Consider the following 20,339-nt stretch of genomic DNA (forward strand, 5'->3'; position numbering starts at 1 on the left):
TCCCTGAACTGGAATTAAGGCGGAAAAACTGGACTGAGTAACCAACATATTCTATAGGATGGAGGAAAGAAAAGAATGCGCATGCAGATACACACGCTGGGGGCAGGGCCCCCCCCCCCCCCACACGGCAGCACCCGCTGGGGGCAGGGTCCCCCCCCCACACGGCAACACACGGCAACACACGCTGGGGGGCAGGGTCCCCACCCCCACACGGCAATACACGCTGGGGGCAGGGTCCACCCCCCCCCCCACGCAGGGGAGATGGCTTAGGGTCTCCCGTCTCCCTCTATAAATACTGCTACCTGACCTGTAATCACCGAGGGGAGCAGAAATCGGTTACTCACGTAATCATGGAACGCCTTTGCTTCACTTGAATGTTCACAGGTCTCCCGTCGCTCCGGAGCGGCACAGTACAGATCCCAGAATACACTGCATGTAACAGAAACGGGGCGCCGAGTGTTACAGGGCGGGGCGCATTACGGGGGAAGGGAGGCGAGCGTTGCGGGGGAAGGGAGGCGAGCATTGCGGGGCGGGGGGGGCGAGCATTACGGGGCAGGGGAGGCGAGCATTACGGGGCGGGGGGGCGAGTGTTACGGTGCGGGGGAGGCGAGCCTTACGGGGCGGGGGAGTCGAGCCTTACGGGGCGGGGGAGGCGAGCTTTACGGGGCGGGGGAGGCGAGCCTTACGGGGCGGGGGAGGCGAGCCTTACGGGGCGGGGGAGGCGAGCCTTACGGGGCAGGGGAGGCGAGCGTTACGGGGCGGGGGAAGCGAGCGTTACGGGGCGGGGGGGGGGCGAGCGTTACTGGGCGGGGGAGCGTTACGGGGCGGGGGGGAGGCCAGCGTTACGGGGCGGGGGGGGGCGAGCGTTACGGGGCGGGGGGGGCGAGCGTTACGGGGCGGGGGAGGTGAGCGTTACGGGGCGGGGGAGCGTTACGGGGCGGGGGAGGCGAGCCTTACGGGGCGGGGGAGGCGAGCCTTACGGGGCGGGGGAGGCGAGCCTTACGGGGCGGGGGAGGCGAGCCTTACGGGGCGGGGGAGGCGAGCGTTACGGGGCGGGGGGGGGCGAGCGTTACGGGGCGGGGGAGGCGAGCGTTACGGGGCGGGGGAGGCGAGCGTTACGGGGCGGGGGGGGGGCGAGCGTTACGGGGCGGGGGAGGCCAGCGTTACGGGACGGGGGAGGCGAGCGTTACGGGGCGGGGGGAGGCCAGCGTTACGGGGCGGGGGAGGCCAGCGTTACGGGGCGGGGGAGGCCAGCGTTACGGGGCGGGGGAGGCCAGCGTTACGGGGCGGGGGAGGCCAGCGTTACGGGGCGGGGGAGGCCAGCGTTACGGGGCGGGGGAGGCCAGCGTTACGGGGCGGGGGAGGCCAGCGTTACGGGGCGGGGGAGGCCAGCGTTACGGGGCGGGGGGAGGCCAGCGTTACGGGGCGGGGGAGGCCAGCGTTACGGGGCGGGGGAGGCCAGCGTTACGGGGCGGGGGAGGCCAGCGTTACGGGGCGGGGGAGGCCAGCGTTACGGGGCGGGGGAGGCCAGCGTTACGGGGCGGGGGAGGCCAGCGTTACGGGGCGGGGGGGGCGAGCGTTACGGGGCGGGGGGGGCGAGCGTTACGGGGCGGGGGGGGGCGAGCGTTACGGGGCGGGGGGGGCGAGCGTTACGGGGCGGGGGAGGCCAGCGTTACGGGGCGGGGGGGGGCGAGCGTTACGGGGCGGGGGGGGGCGAGCGTTACGGGGCGGGGGGAGGCGAGCGTTACGGGGCGGGGGGCGAGCGTTACTGGGCGGGGGGGGGCGAGCGTTACGGGGTGGGGGGGGCGAGCGTTACGGGGCGGGGGGGGGCGAGCGTTACGGGGCGGGGGGGGCGAGCGTTACGGGGCGGGGGGGGCGAGCGTTACGGGGCGGGGGGGGCGAGCGTTACGGGGCGGGGGAGGCCAGCGTTACGGGGCGGGGGGGGCGAGCGTTACGGGGCGGGGGAGGCCAGCGTTACGGGGCGGGGGGGGCGAGCGTTACGGGGCGGGGGGGGCGAGCGTTACGGGGCGGGGGAGGCCAACGTTACACGGGGGGGGGGCAGCGTTACGGGGGGGGGCAGCGTTATGGGGGGGGGGGCAGCGTTACGGGGGGGGGGGGGGGGCAGCGTTACGGGGGGGGGGGGGCAGCGTTACGGGGGGGGGGGGCAGCGTTACGGGGGCGGGGGGGCAGCGTTACGGGGCGGGGGGGGGCAGCGTTACGGGGCGGGGGGGCGAGCGTTACGGGGCGGGGGAGGCCAGCGGGGGCGGGGGAGGCCAGCGTTACGGGGCGGGGGAGGCCAGCGTTGACGGGGCGGGGGGGGGGGGGGCGAGCGTTACGGGGCGGGGGGGGGCGAGCGTTACGGGGCGGGGGGGGGAATCCTGCTCTGCACAGATTAGGAAAATTAAACGAGACTCACTTACCACCACCAGGAATGTAGGAAGCCCGGAGCCTCCCCAAGCGTGATGTTCTTCTCCACCTGATCTGTAAGAAAAGAAGCGGGTGAGAAAGGCCAGGACTCCCACCATCTCCACCATCTCCCACCATCTCCCACCATCTCCCACCATCTCTGTCCCACCCGTCCATAACCAGGGAGAGAGAAGAGGAGATGGGCCAGAGTCAGTTCCTGGGTCTAACCTCGGACAGGAAGGTCTGTGCGGATTTCTGAGCCCCAACATGAAGCAAATATTCATAGACATAGAGAGCCAGCCTATGGGGAGACAAGAGAGAACGGAGTGAGAGGAGAGGGGCAGAAAGCGGCAGGGGGGGGGGAGAAAAGGCGGGGGGGGGGGAGAAAAGGCGGCGCGGGGGGGAGAAAAGGCGGCGCGGGGGGGGAGAAAAGGCGGCGCGGGGGGGGGAGAAAGAAGGCGGCCACGGAGAAAGTTGGCGGCGGGCGGGGGGGGGGGGGAGAAAGAAGGCGGCCACGGAGAAAGAAGGCAGCGGCGGAGAAAAAAGGCGGCGGCGGGGGGGGGGGAGAAAGAAGGCGGCGGGGGGGGGGAGAAAGAAGGCGGACGCATCGGAGGGGGAGGGGGAGGGTGGCGCGTCGGAGGGGAGGAGGAGGGCGAATGCGTCGGAGGGGAGGGGGAGGGCGAACGCGTCAGAGGGGAGGGCGAATGCGTCGGAGGCAAAGGCGAACGCGTCGGAGGGGAGGGCGAACGCGTCGGAGGGGAGGGCGAACGCGTCGGAGGGGAGGGCGAACCGCGTCGGAGGGGAGGGGGAGGGCGAACGCGACGGAGGGGAGGGGGAGGGCGAACGCGTCGGAGCGGAGGGGGAGGGCGAACGCGTCGGAGCGGAGGGGGAGGGCGAACGCGTCGGAGGGGGAGGGCGAACGCGTCGGAGGGGGAGGGCGAACGCGTCGGAGGGGGAGGGCGAACGCGTCGGAGGGGGAGGGCGAACGCGTCGGAGGGGGAGGGCGAACGCGTCGGAAGGGGGAGGGCGAACGCGTCGGAGGGGGAGGGCGAACGCGTCGGAAGGGGGGGTAGGGCGAACGCATCAAAGGGGGAGGGGGAGGGCGAACGTGTCGGAGGGGGATGGGGAGGGCGTCGGAGGGGGAGGGGAGGGCGAACGCGTCGGAGGGGGAGGGGAGGGCGTCGGAGGGGGAGGGGAGGGCGAACGCGTCGGAGGGGAGGGGAGGGCGAACGCGTCGGAGGGGGAGGGCGAACGCGTCAGAGGGGGAGGGCGAACGCGTCAGAGGGGGAGGGCGAACGCGTCGGAGGGGGAGGGCGAACGCGTCGGAGGGGGAGGGCGAACGCATCAAAGGGGGAGGGGGAGGGCGAACGTGTCGGAGGGGGAGGGCGTCGGAGGGGGGAGGGGAGGGCGAACGCGTCGGAGGGGAGGGGGAAGGCAAACGCGTCGAAGGGTGGGGGAGGGCGAACGCGTCGGAGGGGTGGGGGAGGGCGAAAGCGTCGAAAGGGGGAGGGCGAACGCTTTGGAGGGGGAGGAGCGAACCCGTCGGAGGGGGGAGGACGAAACGCGTCGGAGGGGGAGGAGCGAACCCGTCGGAGGGGGAGGGGGAGGAGCGAACCCGTCGGAGGGGAGGGCGAGAGCGAACCGGTCGGAGGGGGAGGGCGAACCAATCGGGAGGGGGGCGAGCAACAAGACGGGGGGGGCGCGCAACAAGACGGGGGGGGCGCGCAACAAGACGGGGGGGCGCGCAACAAGACGGGGGGGCGCGCAACAAGACGGGGGGGGCGCGCAACAAGACGGGGGGCGCAACAAGACGGGGGGCGCAACAAGACGGGGCGGGCGCAACAAAACGGGGCGGGCGCAACAAAACGGGGCGGGCGCAACAAGACGGGGGGCGGGCGCAACAAGACGGGGGGCGGGCGCAACAAGACGGGGGGCGCGCGCAACAAGACGGGGGGCGCGCGCAACAAGACGGGGGGCGCGCGCAACAAGACGGGGGGGCGCGCGCAACAAGACGGGGGCGCGCGCAACAAGACGGGGGGCGCGCGCAACAAGACGGGGGCGCAACAAGACGGAGGGGGCGCAACAAGACGGGGGGGGCAACAAGACGGGGGGCGCAACAAGACGGGGGGGCGCAACAACAAGACGGAGGGGGCAACAAGACGGAGGGGGCAACAAGACGGGGGGGCAACAAGACGGGGGGCGCAACAAGACGGGGGGCGCAACAAGACGGGGGGGGCAACAAGACGGGGGGCAACAAGACGGGGGGGCAACAAGACGGGGGGCTACAAGACGGGGGGGCAACAAGACGGGAGGGGCAACAAGACGGGGGGGCAACAAGACGGGGGGGGCAACAAGACGGGGGGCAACAAGACGGGGGGGCAACAAGACGGGGGGGCAACAAGACGGGGGGGCAACAAGACGGGGGGGCAACAAGACGGGGGGGGCAACAAGACGGGGGGGCAACAAGACGGGGGGGGGTCCTCTTACTTCTCTCGGGCCTGTCCATCGGACGGTACCACTGAGCCCTTCCCTTTAGCAAACATGACGAATCCGGGACTGCGAAACAAAAATTACTCCGGTTCGGGTAGAGGGGATCCCGGGGCCGCAGTTAGGGGATCCCGGGGCCGCAGTGAGGGGATCCCGGGGCCGCAGTGACTCCGGGTCGGGGTGAGAGGGGGGGGGATCCCGGGGCCGCAGTGACTCCGGTTCGGGGTGAGGGGATCCCGGGGCCGCAGTGACTCCGGTTCGGGGTGAGGGGATCCCGGGGCCGCAGTGACTCCGGTTCGGGGTGAGGGGGATCCCGGGGCCGCAGTGACTCCGGTTCGGGGTGAGGGGGATCCCGGGGCCGCAGTGACTCCGGTTCGGGGTGAGGGGGGGATCCCGGGGCCGCAGTGACTCCGGTTCGGGGTGAGGGGGGGATCCCGGGGCCGCAGTGACTCCGGTTCGGGGTGAGGGGGGGATCCCGGGGCCGCAGTGACTCCGGTTCGGGGAGGGGGAGATCCCGGGGCCGCAGTGACTCCGGTTCGGGGAGGGGGAGATCCCGGGGCCGCAGTGACTCCGATTCGGGGGATCCCGGGGCCGCAGTGACTCCGGTTCGGGGAGGGGGAGATCCCGGGGCCGCAGTGACTCCGGTTCGGGGGTGAGGGGGGGGGATCCCGGGGCCGCAGTGACTCCGGTTCGGGGAGGGGGAGATCCCGGGGCCGCAGTGACTCCGATTCGGGGGGATCCCGGGGCCGCAGTGACTCCGGTTCGGGGAGGGGGAGATCCCGGGGCCGCAGTGACTCCGGTTCGGGGAAGATCCCGGGGCCGCAGTCAGTCCAGGTCGGGGTCCGGGCCTATGACTGATTCCGGCCAGAGACACAGTGTATATACACACTATATATATGTACTCTCACTGCACGCTGCCGTCCCCATGTCTCTCTGTTACACATCCTGTCTCTCACTCAGACACACTGCCTGTCTCTGCCCGGAGCCATCTCTCTGTATGTGTGTAGTGTACCTCTCTCTCTGTATTGTGTGTGTGTGTGTGTGTGTGTGTGTGTGTGTGTGTGTGTGTGTGTGTGTGTGTGTGTGTGTGTGTGTGTGTGTGTGTGTGTGTGTGTGTGTGTGTGTGTGTGTGTGTTTATATACTGTGTGTGTGTGTGTGTCTTTTTATATACTGTGTGTGTAACTCTCTCACGAAAGAAAGGTACACAAATATATCATTGTGTACCTCTCTCAATGTGTTTGTATGTAATATATACACATACACCTCTCTCTCTCTCTTCCTCTGTATGTATGTATATATCAAATGGAAATATTACTGTATGCTCATTTGCATGTCTTACACAGGTCTGCAACCCTGCCTTTCACCAATATATATATATACACACACACACACACACACACACACACACACACACACACACACATATACATATATATATATATATATATATATATCTCATATAAAAATATTACTTGTGAGGACATTCACGTCTTAGACAGGTCTGCTTTTTGCTATTATCACCTAGCATACAGTGCTTCCCTGCAGCATGGGATTCTGGGAAATGACATGCAAATGAGCATACAATCCCACCTTTTGCCTCAAGACCACATTACATAGAAAACCCTTAAGCCAATGCATGCTGCTTTAAACACAGCTTTTAAACAAACATAGCCTGGGATGAGATGCAAAGCCAATAAACTCACTCACAGACAGACTGTTTCAACCTTGTGAGTCTCATCAGTGTGAGGTTGGTTGTACTGGCTTTGCATTTTGAGACATGAGTAGGTCTTCACCACACATTATTTAAGTTATGGTGGGTGAAAAGGTGACTAAATACCCTCCACCGTATAGCATATAGCACATAAAAATATTACATGTGAGCACATTCACATGTCTTAGACAGTTCTGCAACCCTGCTTTTCGCCATTATCTCCTAGCACAGTAGTGCGCAAACTGGGGGGCGCGACCCCCAGGGGAGAGCGCGAGACTGCCGGCGGGGGGGCACGGGGTTTACAGAGGCCCCACGCGCTTCCCGCAGGCACTTAAATTAAGTACCGGGGGAGCTGCAGGGCCTCTGTAAACCTAACTTACCGTGGCTCCGGCGGCTTCCTTCCTGTGTCGCCATGGCAACGCGGCGTCAAAATGACGCCGCGAGGTCATGTGACGTCACGGTGCTATGGCAACGTGACGTCATGACGCCAGAGCGCAGGTAAGTGGAGGTTAGGGGGGGGCGCGGGAGTGAGGGGACCGCCGGCAGGGAGGCGCAGGGAAAAAAGTTTGCGCCCCCGTCCTAGCATACAGTGCTTCCACTGCCGCAAGGGATTCTGGAAATGACATGCAAATGTTATGCAAATATATATATATTTTTTATTTTTGTATTTATTTATTTGTTTCCATGTATTATTTGTCATCATAACTCTGTGCCCAGGACATACTTGAAAACGAGAGGTAAGTCTCAATGTATTACTTCCTGGCAAAACATTTTATAAAGCAGGTGACAAAACGTGCGCGTCGGGGCTCTCTTGTCTGTCCAGGATCCGGCGGTGTCCCAAGCTGTTTCATTTCTCTCCTGCTGCAGTTTCAAGTTTGGCGCATTACTGCTTATTGGGCGGTGCGCACTGTGGAGGCTGAACTCGTTTGAATCAACTATCATCCCTGCAGTTACAGACGTCAGGTCACTCCATACCCCCTTGGACTTGTGCTAGGAGAAAACTTCCAGCGATCGCGACCAATCCGTCGCGTCACGCTTACTATAAGCGCACATGACGGCAGCAATGCATTTGTTTTGTCGCGTTGCCGTCACTATAAGCTCAGCCTCAGACATGCAAATTAGCACACTAATATTTTCATTTGATGTGTGTGTATATGTGTATGTATATGTGTATGTATATGTGTATGTATATGCTAACGGTGGAGGTTTTTTGTTGCCTTTTTCAGAGTGTGTGTGTGTCTTTCTTTCATCATTATCACCCAGCACACAGCACTTCCACTGCAGCAAGGATTCTGGGAAATTACATGCAAATGAGCACACAGTGCCACTTTTTGCTTCAAAACCATTTTAAACATGGTTCCCTATAGGCTTAAGCTTGCCGCATAGTCACAGCTTTAAGCACAGCCAGGGTGCTGGGTGATAATGGTGAAAGGCGGGTTGCAGACCTGCCTCAGACATGCAAATGAGCATACAGTTATATTTCCATTTGCTATATGCTTTGCTGTGGAGGGTTTTTGTCACTTTTTTACTCACCATAACTTAACTAAGTATGGTAAACCCCATCCTCATTGCTTCAGTTTTGCATAGCCAGTGTAACCAACCCCACACTGATGAGACCCATTAAGGTTGAAATAGCTGTGGATCGCTTCGCGGCCTTTTGGCTAAGATCAAGGCGATATGAATGCTCCTCTCGGCCTGCACAGCTATGACCAAATGCAGTACCATCCTATCTGGGGCTTCAGTAGGAAAGGTCTGTGGCAAGCATTTGGCCCTCTAGCTCGTTGAGAGGTGGTGTCCAGGCCCCGGACCACAGAACCCCTGAGCCTTCTGGCTAAGGGGGGATGGCATTCGAACAACCAGCCCTTCGGGGCTGGGGTGCACCCGCACAACCCTCGAAAGAGGGGAGATGATGCGAACTCCCTTGCGGGCCTCGGGCCAGAGGGAGGAAGAGACGGATGTCCTGAATCCTAACGGAGGAAGGCATCAATGTCCCTGGAGACCTAGGCTTTCGGGCTGAAACCTTCAGGGAAACTGTGCACTGAGGGCGGGTTTGACTTCGGTTGGACAGTCCAAGGGCAAGCTCCCTATCCACTGAAGTGGACTGGGATCCGATGAGCGAGAGGGTGCAACTCTCTCGGGAGGAAAAAAAAAAAAAGCTGTCTGTGGTTGGGTATACTGGCTATGCATTTTAATCCTGGCTCTGCTTAAAGCTGTGATTATGCAGCAAACTTAAGCCTGTAGGGAACCACGTTTAAAATGGTTTTGAAGCAAAAGGTGGCACTGTGTGCTCATTTGCATGTAATTTCCCAGAATCCCTTGCTGCAGTGGAAGTGCTGGGTGATAATGGTGAAAGGTGGAGTTGCAGACCTGCCTAAGGCTAAGGCCCTGCTCCCAGAGTCAGCGCGCCCGCACTGCAGACAGGCGGGGCGCTGACAGACACAGACCGCGATATGCGGTCTGTAGGGAGCGGGAGCCGGAGTGGGAGGTGGGCGGGAGAGGGAGGTTTGAGCGGGAGGGGGGGCGTGGTTTTAGTGGGAGGGGGCGTGGCTTGAGCGGAGGGACCCGCTACTCTCCCCCCCCTCCCTCCACGGCTCGGGTAAGTAAAGCAACACACACACAGACAGAGGCAGGCACTCACGCACTCAGGCACACACATACACACACACAGGCACGCACGCACTCAGACACACACATACACACACACAGACAGGCACGCACGCACTCAGGCACACACATACACTCCTCCCCGCTCCCCGAAGCCTCTCCTCCTCCCAAAGCCTCCCCTCCTCATTGGCTCACAGCCACACCACGTGACGCGTCAACGCTAGGGAACACCATTCTCTTGTATCCCATAGCGGCTGACGCGTCACAGCGTGTAGTGAGCTGTGCAGCCAGGGGGGAGCGAGACCGGCTCCGCAGGATTCCCCTGCTGGTGGGGAACTCGCGTGTGGCCGCCCGCGCCACCGAGCGCAGCGGGACCGAGGCCTAAGACATGCAAATGAACATACAGTTATATTTCCAACACACACACACACAAAAAAAAGTACACCCTTGTTGAATTCTATGGTTTTACATATCAGGACATGATAACAATCATCTGTTCCTTAGCAGGTCTTAAAATGAGGTAAATACAACCTCAGATGAACAACAACAACACATGACATATTTTTGTTGGCGGCCCTGGGCGTGGGGGTATTTTTTATATGTGTGAGGGGGGGGAGGAGGGGGTTGCATCTTTTACCATTGTGCCCAGTTTTTTGGGACAAGCCACCTGGCAACCCTAGGTATGGTCGAACAACTCCGCCACATGGGAAGGGCAAATCCAATGCATCGGGATGGTGGCAGCTAGGAAGATGACACCCCGTGTAAATCATTGTTTTTAAGACTGTCCAGGGCCGTCGGTTATCAGGTTTCGGTATTAATAAAGCTGTGAACTATATTATACCCACTAACATGGTACCGGGCTCTTTCTATAATGGGAGAGTCACTTACTGTATGCACTGTATCTCCTTATTGCCTGTAAATATCCCCTTACCGTCATCAATTACCAAATTCCATGCAGACTTGCGAGCCGGTTAAAGCATAAAAACATCAGTAAAGAATGTGGGAAACGTCTGTATTATTTATCAGCTGTGAAATATCATTCACTTACAAAGTGCCCAGCACGTGACAGTTGTTGAGTGTTACACACCTGCAAAGAAGCGTCCCCAAATTTTTAACGTCAAGTGGAACTAAACAGCGACTGAATTTGTCTGCACATCGGGGCTGTGTGTGCTCAGTCAGTGACTAACGGGAGATTCGATGGTGCAGTGGGAAGAGTCATAGGGAATGGTTATATGAAGAAATAGGCGTTATAGGAAGCAGATATATGGAGTAATAGGAGTGTTAGGGAGCTGTTATATGAAGTAATAGGAGGCGTTATAGGGAGCGGTTATATGGAGTAATAGGAGTTATAGGGAGCGGGTATATGGAGCAATAGGCGTTATAGGGAGTGGTTATATGGAGCAATAGGAGTTATAGGGAGCGGGTATATGGAGCAATAGGCGTTATAGGGAGCAGTTATATGGAGCAATAGGAGTTATAGGGAGTGGTTATATGGAGTAATAGGAGGAGTTATAGGGAGCGGTTATATGGAGCAATAGGAGTTATAGGGAGCGGCTATATGGGGTAATAGGAGTTATATGGAGCTGTTATATGGGGTAATAAGAGTTATATATAGGGTGATCAGGGACAGTCCCATTTTTATGGATTTTGTCCAGGGTCCCGACTTTATTTAAAAATATCCCGTTTTTTTCAGCGCTTTCCGGCAGCTCGTGCGCATACGCGGCAAGCAAGTGCCCATCGTCCATCGCGCATGCGAAGTTGGCGCTCGACGTTCACGCATGCGCAAAATTTGTCCCGGTATGTCCCAAGGAAATTCTGGTCACCCTAGTTATATACAGCAGTTATACTGAGTAGTAGGAGGTTATAGAGAGCGGATAGTAATAGGTGGAACTATAGAGGATAATAGGAGTTATATATCTCACATCCACCACCAGTTTAAGTTCTTTCAAAACTAAGGCTGTCTCACATTTTAATCTGGTCTGTTACTGTTACATAAGCCTATAATATACATCTTCTCTAACTGTGCATGCAATGTGTTGTATATAATGTATACCCTGTTCATTTATATAACTGTATTTGTAACCATGTATTATTTGTCATATTAACTCTATGCCCAGGACATACTTGAAAACGAGCGGTAACTCTCAATGTATTACTTCCTGGTAAAACATTTTATAAATAAATAAATAATATGGGACAAAGTAATTTCAGACTGTTCTCTCTGTAACAATCCCACTAACACGATATTTAAAAGTCATAACAAGTGACTTTTAGTCACAACACGTGACTTTTACTGAAATATGACCCTTTCTTCGAGAACCTCACATTTTCTTAAAGCAGCAATCCAATAAGTAATGCACCACATTACTGTGTAATATAGTGCGCGCGCGTGTGCTGCTATGCGCGCGTCAATTATAATTGACTGTGTTAGCCAGATGTTTGTATACTTGGGATGCGCGCGCGCATGGACGTAAGCGGTGGCGCGGCAGACCAGGAAATTATATTTTCGCGCTGCTGCCACGCCGCGAACCAATCACCGCGCGGCCTAACGCTGTGACGTCAGTCACACCCCTAAACACGCGCGTCACCGCTTGCAACCTACAAACTAAATACGCACGCTACGTGGACGCGCAACGCCGGTCGCGCAGCAGCAAGAACTATAAAACAAGCCTGTGGCGATGTGGATACTCAAAACAGTGACTGCCTGAGGCAGTTAGGGTGATAACTATAAAAGTGTATCTCCTGTGGTAGGCCTGCCAGACAAACTGCGGCCTGTGTAAAACTACTGTAAAACTGATTTAATGATCCAGATATGAGAGGCCGGTGCGTCCCCTTTAAGAGCTGCAGGATCAGAGGGACAGGGGAGGAGTCTGCACTTCCGGGATCCCAAGCTGAGGCCTGAGCTGCAGGTTACACAGAGGCGCCTGTACCCCTCCCGTGAGTGTAACCCTATACTGCTATTACCACAGTCACCTGCCTCCTCCCTATAACTCAGGGTTGGGGCGGCCCGCTGGGACTTGAGTCTCTGCGCGGGCCCCGTCCTCCCCGCTGGTCGTCCTCTGCCTCCCCCCCCCCCCCACACCGCTGGTCGTCCTCTGCCTCCCCCCCCCCCCACACCGCTGGTCGTCCTCTGCCTCCCCCCCCACACCGCTGGTCGTCCTCTGCCTCCCCCCCCCCCCACACCGGTGGTCGTCCTCTGCCTATCCCCCCCCCCCCACACCGCTGGTCGTCCTCTGCCTATCCCCCCCACCCCCCACACCGCTGGTCGTCCTCTGCCTCCCCCCCCCCCCCACACCGCTGGTCGTCCTCTGCCTCCCCCCCCCCCCCACACCGCTGGTCGTCCTCTGCCTCCCCCCCCCCCCCCCACACCGCTGGTCGTCCTCTGCCAACCACCCCCCCTTATCGTCCTCTGTCTACCCCCTCCCCCCCCCCCCTGCTGGTTGTCCTCTGCCTCCCCCCCACCCTCGCTGGTCGTCCTCTGCCTACTGCCCCCCCCCCTCCCACACCGCTGGTCATCCTCTGCCAACCACCCCCTCTTATCGTCCTCTGTCTACCCCCTCCCCCCCCCCCTGCTGGTTGTCCTCTGCCTCCCCCCCACACCGCTGGTCGTCCTCTGCCTCCCCCCCCCCCACACCGGTGGTCGTCCTCTGCCTATCCCCCCCCCCCCACACCGCTGGTCGTCCTCTGCCTATCCCCCCCACCCCCCACACCGCTGGTCGTCCTCTGCCTCCCCCCCCCCCACACCGCTGGTCGTCCTCTGCCTCCCCCCCCCCCCCCACACCGCTGGTCGTCCTCTGCCTCCCCCCCCCCCCCCCACACCGCTGGTCGTCCTCTGCCAACCACCCCCCCTTATCGTCCTCTGTCTACCCCCTCCCCCCCCCCCTGCTGGTTGTCCTCTGCCTCCCCCCCACCCTCGCTGGTCGTCCTCTGCCTACTGCCCCCCCCCCTCCCACACCGCTGGTCATCCTCTGCCAACCACCCCCTCTTATCGTCCTCTGTCTACCCCCTCCCCCCCCCCCTGCTGGTTGTCCTCTGCCTCCCCCCCACCCTCGCTGGTCGTCCTCTGCCTCCCCCCCACCCTCGCTGGTCGTCCTCTGCCTACCGCCCCCCCCCCCCCCTCCCACACCGCTGGTCATCCTCTGCCTCCCCCCCCCCTGCTGGTCGTCTCTGCCTCCCCCCCCCCTGCTGGTCGTCTCTGCCTCCACAGGCTCCCCCCAGGCAGGGTGTTGGAGGGGGGGTGTTGTGTGGTTACTGCGATGGAAGATGGATTTGTGACTGAGGAATTTATCTAGGACACAGATGAATACAGGGCATGCTACATGTCATTCACATGTATGGGCGTGCTTTTAGTGCCCGCGACGCCGTGGCAAAACAAGTGTTTCCACCGTTGCGTGCGCTTATAGTAGGAGCAACGCCACGTCGCGATCGCTGGAAGTCAAGTCAATGATGATTTTTCCAGCGACCGCAGAGTGACGTCACAGTCACTATAAATGCAGCCTATGTATGCAGCCGCATCACACGGGTGTATGTGTACAGCCGCAGCCGCTTGTGCACCATGTTTACATACATGCGTACAGCCACTTGCTTGCCACTCGTGCACACATGCATATAGAGCTTCCGTACCACACTTGTATGTGTATAGCTGCTTGTGCACTACACGTATGCGTACAGCTGCTTGTGTACCATACCGGTACACACACGTGTTCTGCTACATGCGCATCATATATTGCTAAAGTTCACTGTATTCTGGTTGATCGCCTTGTTAAATGTATATTAAATGATGAATGGAAGCTGTGATACGGTCTCCTCCTTCTTTACGCCCGGCCTGGCGCAGATTCTCTCTGACTCCGCTCATCTGTTTGATCTTTGGTTCCTGTAGGTGTCTCCCTGCTGCGTCTCCCTGTTCATCGCTGCGTTATCATCCTCCGATAGCCCCAGTCTCAGTGGCACGGTTAACTAGGTCACATTCATTGCGCCAAAACCAGGTTTTCTTGTGCTTTGGATATTGCTGTGGCTGTAGAAGACTTGCTCCCCAATCATATGAAGAGACTTTAATACAAAGTAACAAGGGCAATATTATCTGTAAGAACAGGGTCATACCTGTGTCTTTTATAATCACATTGTGAGTCTTTCCAATTCTCATTAAGATTTTGGCATCTGACGCTTATTAACGTAATTATGTGCATGAAAATATCAAGAATCCGACCTGGTCCAGTGGGTTCTGCTGGATCTGATTTTTAAAATATTTTACTGTGTAAACTCTCTCCTTGTAATAAAATGATCAGTTCTATTTACCCAATGATTGTGTACATTCTCTGTAATGTGTTTTATTGAGAACTGAACACTTATGTTTAACATAACTCCAACGTCTAATAACTGGGATATTTAACCAGATGTGCTGAACATACAAACTTATGAGTTTTTTTTTAAATTTTATTTACAGAGCTACAGTAACCATTTACATAAAGGTTTAACGAGGTGAAATCTTTGCAGGTTCCGGAGTGACGAGTCTGCTTTGTGTCGTCATGGCGGACTGCTCCGAGGGGCCGCGAAATCCCACAGAGGTGCGAATGAGTCAGATGGTGCTGCCATATCACGCCAACCACTGTGGTCAGCTCAGCTCTGGACAGCTGCTCAAATGGATCGACACAGCGGCCTGCCTGTCTGGTGAGAGGCTGTGTGGTCACTGGGTTGTGGGCTTAGCTTTATATGATGGGCCAGGGGCGTATGTACTGATATATCATTATACCACACAACATATGTGGCCAGTCTGAGATGTTACACTGTCAGCATTATTAGTATATCCTATGGGCAGCCTGTGATATCAGTATCATTAAAAGGTATCGCAAACTACTTCCCGCATACATATACAGACGTGATTCTCTTTTTGTACGGTGAACTCATTATTTCTATTTTTTAGCAAAACACCTTAGGTTGATCTGCAACAAATAAATATCAATTAGAATTGTTGTGGGGACGCCTTTTGCAGGGCAGAGGTATGAGTGCAGAGCAGGAGCTATCGGAAATAATACAAGATACAATACAGCAACAGACCTTTTGTGGCAGACAGGTTAGCAAAAATACAAGGAAAAGGAAGCTGATATGGTTCTTCAAGGAGGGGGAGTGTGTATTTTTGCAGATGAGACACATATCTGCAGCAGGGTTGATATTTCAGGGGGGGGGGGGTTAATAAAAGGACTAATTTAGGTAGATTAGAGGAATGTTGGTGTGGCAACTACAATTTAATGCCAAAAGTAGTAAAGCAATAGTGCACTTGGGACATAAAAATCTAAAGGCAGAATACAGGATGAATGCCCCTATGATGTCACTTACTATACAGGCAAGGGACCTGGAAGTTGTTGTTTCAGCTTACTTAAAAGAAAGCAATGGGGAAGCCATACGGTGTATAGGGAGAGGTATTGGCAGCAGGGTGTAGAGGTATTGGCAGCTGAGAGAGAGGAGGGGTGATGCCACTTTATAGGTCATTGGTGGAGTTGCCCACCCCTGGAATATAGTATATGTAGTACCATTTGATTAGCAATATATAAGTAAATAAAAAGTATATTTCACTCCCATTTTATTGTGCTTTCAGTATGATTACTCCGCGTTGCTCCTGCTCTATGTGAGGAAGGGGCAAGGAGAGGGGGAACTGGCTCTGGGTTTATTTAATTTTTCATCAACCTCTTCATATAAAGCAATCGCCCATCCTGTTTAAGGAATGACGAGTTCTCCTTTTGGCTTTTCAGCTGAGAGGCACGCTGGCTGTTCCTGTGTCACAGCTTCAATGGACGACATCTATTTTGAGCACACAATCAGGTACTTGCCTTGCTTATGGTAATGCAGTCACTGTTATGAATGTTTGCATTTTACATTTCGATTACACATGGTAAGGGGGGCAGCTCTGACATCGGCAGTACCTGCCGAATAACCGTACACCTCCCACTTATTCAGACTCGTAATAACCACTGATTTTGATTATTAAAGATTGGACAAGAGGATAAAAAGCAGGTTTATTTAAAGAAATTAATTATTTTTTTGGGGGGGGGGGTGCAAAACTGGAGGAATACATAAATCTCATGATTATTGGTGGGAGTATTTATGGTGTCGGTTGGCTTTAACCCCTTGGAGATCATTACCTTCCGTCCCTGAAGGGGTTAATAGTCGAAGTTGTCAGGTATCCAAAATGCATGTTACATTGTTCTTCTTTGTTGAAGACCTGAGGATATTGCTAATAAAAGTGCTGAAGCTGCACAGAATTACAATAAAGATATGGGGAGAGCGTAGCTCTGTGAGCTCGTAGCTCCGTACTCGGCACTTTGAATTGTAAACAAAGAAGGCTTCCGTCACTGTAATATATGCCCCTGTAACTCCACCTCATGAGCAGATGCACAGAAATCAGGCGTTTGTGTTCGTTGGAGAAAATGTGCCCATTTGACATATCCTTGTGGGGGCAGCAGTCGGCACCGTGCCATTTTAAAAGAGCAATCCAAGCGTTTTTTTTGTTTTTTTTTGTTTGTTTTTTTCACCCAGGTTTCAAGCATGTGTCTCTGGAGCTGAACCCCATCAGTTTCAGCTCCGGGGACCCCTGTAAATGCATTGGGGAAGAGCGCGGGGCCTCTGCAACAGCCCGCGCCCCCCCAGCAAAATCTCCTGCACCCGTGCCTTAGAGGACAAACTCTTATGTTTGGTAATAATCTTAACCCTTAATGTACTGCACTGTTCCTCATTGACTATATTCGCATACATGAGGCTTCTATAAAGGGCTGAAGTGGCTCTGTGAGTAAAGGCGCTGATGCTGAAAACAAGGCCCTTGAAGCAGCGGAGTTTGGTTCATATCCCAGTGTCAGCTCTTTTTTGGGGCAGGGACTGTGGGCTTTAGAGGACAAGCATGGGCTTTGAGTCCCATTGGAAGAAAAGTGCTATTTATAATTATTACAAGAATAGTAAAATGCACCTCACTGGCATTCTTTCCAAATTCTATATACCCTGTATGTGGAACGGTAATCCGGTGGCAAGTATAATGTATTATACATGAACAGACTCCAGGTCCGTGATGCATCATCCGTTTAGAAGAGGTAGAGTTGCGACATCTCCGATAACTGTGGGTTGATCAGGGATAGGATAAAGATGTTAATTTGGCTATTAATTTACTAATCAATAATGCTAGTTTTCGTAAATAATTTGGACCTTTTTGAATAAGTCTTCTTGAGAACGCTTTGTGCAATTTGAGCTTATCTTAAATCCATCCAAATAAGCATAACCTGAGGTCAGATGAATTTTCATATACAGTAGAGTATATTATTTCCCTGACTTTGTTTTTCTTTCCTGAGCCAAAGTACCTATTTAAATATCAATGAGAATGGCCTTTATTGCCGCAGAAGGCGCACACGGAGGGGGAAATCCCAAACCACAATTTTCTTTTTTTTTAAATGTAATTCTGGCTATGACATAATTGCTATGATCTCTTGCTTTTAACCAAGTATATACTTACACTAGACTCTGACATTTTCCCACTGTACCCTGTCCAGCACCGGATAGAGAGAAGTGAGGGCCTCTACCCTATTGTTACATATACCTCCTAAATTAGGCACATTGTAGACACTAAGATATGGGGGAACCAATTAACATTGATATTGTAGTCAAAACCATTCAGTGACTCGTCAATTGTGTAGCATTAAGTGTGCAGTGTGTGTATGTATATATATATATCTATCTCTCTATCTCTATATCCCACTCTTACAATATATCACAATCAATGTATAAATGACACACTTGGTATATATCACACTTTGGTGTCTCACCAATGACAAACCTTCTGTAAAATGTATTCATTTATATATGTATTTGTTTATTTTTAGTGTGGGACAAGTTGTTAACTTAAAAGCAAAAGTGAACCGAGCGTTTAACTCCAGTATGGAGGTTTGTATCCAATGTTATTTCCTTGTATGGGTTTTGTTTCTCTTCTGTTTTGTTATGTTTAATTATCATGTTTACATCTCAAAATGTTTGAACAATCGCCTATTCGGTTGAACACCAAGAGTGATTTCTAAGGCCGCGCTTATAGTGCGCGCAGTGGCGACACGACAGATGACGTCACCATCTGCGAAAGTTATAATTTAACTTTCGGCGACGTCGCTGGCGACCTGGCCATTGATTGGTTCAGAGGCTGTCACATGTGGCGACAGCCTCTGAAAAATCAAATTTTCCTGATCACCCTGGCAGAGGGCACCTTTTGGGTTAATCACTTCTCACTCTAGGTAGGACAGGAATAGACTTTTGCAGGTAGGCCATATAAGGCCCCTCCCTCTACCTGCACACTAGTCTTTTTCCTGTCCTCACAGCTAGGTGTAGGATTTTTTCTTTTCTAAAGGACTCACCTACTGCACCTTGTGCAGCTATCCAGGGACCTCAACCTCTCTGCCCTGAAGCTCCGATCGACGCGCCCATGCGGGTGGCAAGACGGAGACCCCTAAGAGTCGGGGGAACCCCCAGGAACCCAAAACATTCGTGGGGTGGGGAGCAGCTGCAGCTGCGGGCCATGGAGGCTTAAGTGCAAAGGAAACCCCATTGACCCGACACAAGGGGAGGGGAAGCATAGCAGCTGCAGCTGAGAGCCCCGTGGAGGCTCAGACTCACCGCACTAGCGTCTGGAACGCTGCGGTAAGAAACCCCCAGGAGCCCGGTACAACGCGAGGGGGGGGGGGGGGGGGAGCAGCCACAGCTGCGAGTCGTAAAAAGGCTCAGATTGACCGCGCTAGCGTCTGGAACGCTGCGGTAGAGGGAACAGTGCACGGGAGCGCGCGCATCACGTTCTGGCCGGCGGATGCGTGCACGAGCACTGTGGTGACGTCATAGGAGCGACGGACACACTGTGTGTGTGTGTGTGTGTGTGTGTGTGTGTGTGTGTGAGAGAGAGAAACGGCAGCAGGAACGCTCAGCAGGGAGAAGCCAAGTGCTGGAAATGGATTAGAAAATGGAGACCCCTAAAAGTTCAGTTCCCAAGACTAGGTGAGTCCTTCGTTTTAGTTCTACATGGGAAAGAGAGAGGAGCTATATACATTAGGGTGTATATTTAGTATTTATTTTGTTTTTATTAAAATAGTTCGGTGGTTACCCTCCCAGAAGCAGGATCTTCAAAGGGGACGGGGAGATCCCTGCAACATAAAAGGAAGGTTGCTAAGAAAACTAAATGGTGCGCAGCTTGCGAGAAACCAGCCCTAATAGGGAAGAAATTGTGTGAAGATTGTCTTAAGGCAGCTGCAGGGGATTCCAACGAACAAATGAGCACTTTCCTTGTATTAATGAAGGAGGCAGTTAAACAGAGTGTTGATGCAGCAGTCCAGCAAGCAGTTAACCCTGCGCAGGAAAAGATCTAGATCCCAAACCAGTCTGGATAAGGGGAAAGGTTTTTCCATCAGATGATTCTGACATTGATTGTTTTCAAGTATCAGAGGGTGAAATGGATTCATCAGATCAGGATATTCAGGAAGAGGAATCTGAATTTGATGTAGAAATGGTGGATCCACTCATCAAGGCCATGAGGCAGGCATTGGAATTAGAAGATACTGAGGAGTTAACCCACAAGAAAGATGATAAACTTTTTGGGTCAAGACAAAGAAAAAGTAGAGTTTTTCCTATTCATCAGGTAATTAAAGACCTCATTCAAGCAGCGTTGACGCGACCAGACGCCTAAAAGATTTGGGAAGATGTATCCATTCCCACGAGGAGGTAAAATATTGGGATTTTAGCCCAAAAGTGGATACTGCTATATCCAGAATAGTAAAAAAGACCACTATCCCAATAGAGGAAGCTGCATCATTAAAGGACACCATGGATAGGAAGATGGATTACGTATTGAAAAAAGCATACGTCACAGCAGGGACATCCTACAAACCAGCCATAGCAACAACGTCAGCAGCAAGGGCTATGCGAGTGTGGATTGCCAACATAGAAGAGGCAAAAGACAAGGGTGTTAAAAGAAGTGCAATTCTGAAGGCACTGTCCGAAGTAAAGTGGGCAACAGACTACATAGCAGAAGCCTCTTTGGATGCGGTAAAATTAGCTGCCAAATCTATGGCTCTAGCGGTATCAGCAAGAAGGGCTCTATGGTTCAGACAGTGGATGGCTGAC

The 20,339-nt window shown here is 55.0% G+C and overlaps 2 protein-coding genes across 6 annotated transcripts in view; one reads left to right on the forward strand and one right to left on the reverse strand.

The window, feature by feature from the left end:
- The window catches only part of SSBP3 (single stranded DNA binding protein 3), a 47,114-nt gene extending 41,132 nt beyond the window's left edge, over positions 1-5,982 (reverse strand). The window contains exons 1-4 of one of the 3 annotated variants that reach the window (XM_075616396.1): positions 4,894-5,982; positions 2,635-2,707; positions 2,421-2,476; positions 345-429 (exon numbers count right to left, since the gene is read on the reverse strand). In XM_075616396.1, coding sequence (XP_075472511.1) covers positions 345-429; positions 2,421-2,476; positions 2,635-2,707; positions 4,894-4,949 — 270 coding nt within the window. In that variant the 5' untranslated portion in view covers positions 4,950-5,982. Of the gene's footprint in view, positions 1-344; positions 430-2,420; positions 2,477-2,634; positions 2,708-4,893 lie in introns of those variants that run through there. The other 2 variants (XM_075616395.1, XM_075616394.1) reach the window with 2 other exon arrangements.
- Positions 5,983-11,838: 5,856 nt separating this feature from the next.
- ACOT11 (acyl-CoA thioesterase 11) overlaps positions 11,839-20,339 on the forward strand; it is a 39,297-nt gene continuing 30,796 nt past the window's right edge. Inside the window, exons 1-4 of one of the 3 annotated variants that reach the window (XM_075616400.1) lie at positions 11,839-12,146; positions 14,703-14,876; positions 15,956-16,025; positions 18,068-18,128. In XM_075616400.1, coding sequence (XP_075472515.1) covers positions 14,735-14,876; positions 15,956-16,025; positions 18,068-18,128 — 273 coding nt within the window. In that variant the 5' untranslated portion in view covers positions 11,839-12,146; positions 14,703-14,734. The remainder of the gene's footprint in view (positions 12,147-14,702; positions 14,877-15,955; positions 16,026-18,067; positions 18,129-20,339) is intronic. The other 2 variants (XM_075616401.1, XM_075616399.1) reach the window with 2 other exon arrangements.

The sequence above is a fragment of the Ascaphus truei genome, chromosome 10 (genome assembly GCF_040206685.1).
Source record: "Ascaphus truei isolate aAscTru1 chromosome 10, aAscTru1.hap1, whole genome shotgun sequence".
NCBI classification, from domain to species: Eukaryota; Metazoa; Chordata; class Amphibia; order Anura; family Ascaphidae; genus Ascaphus; species Ascaphus truei.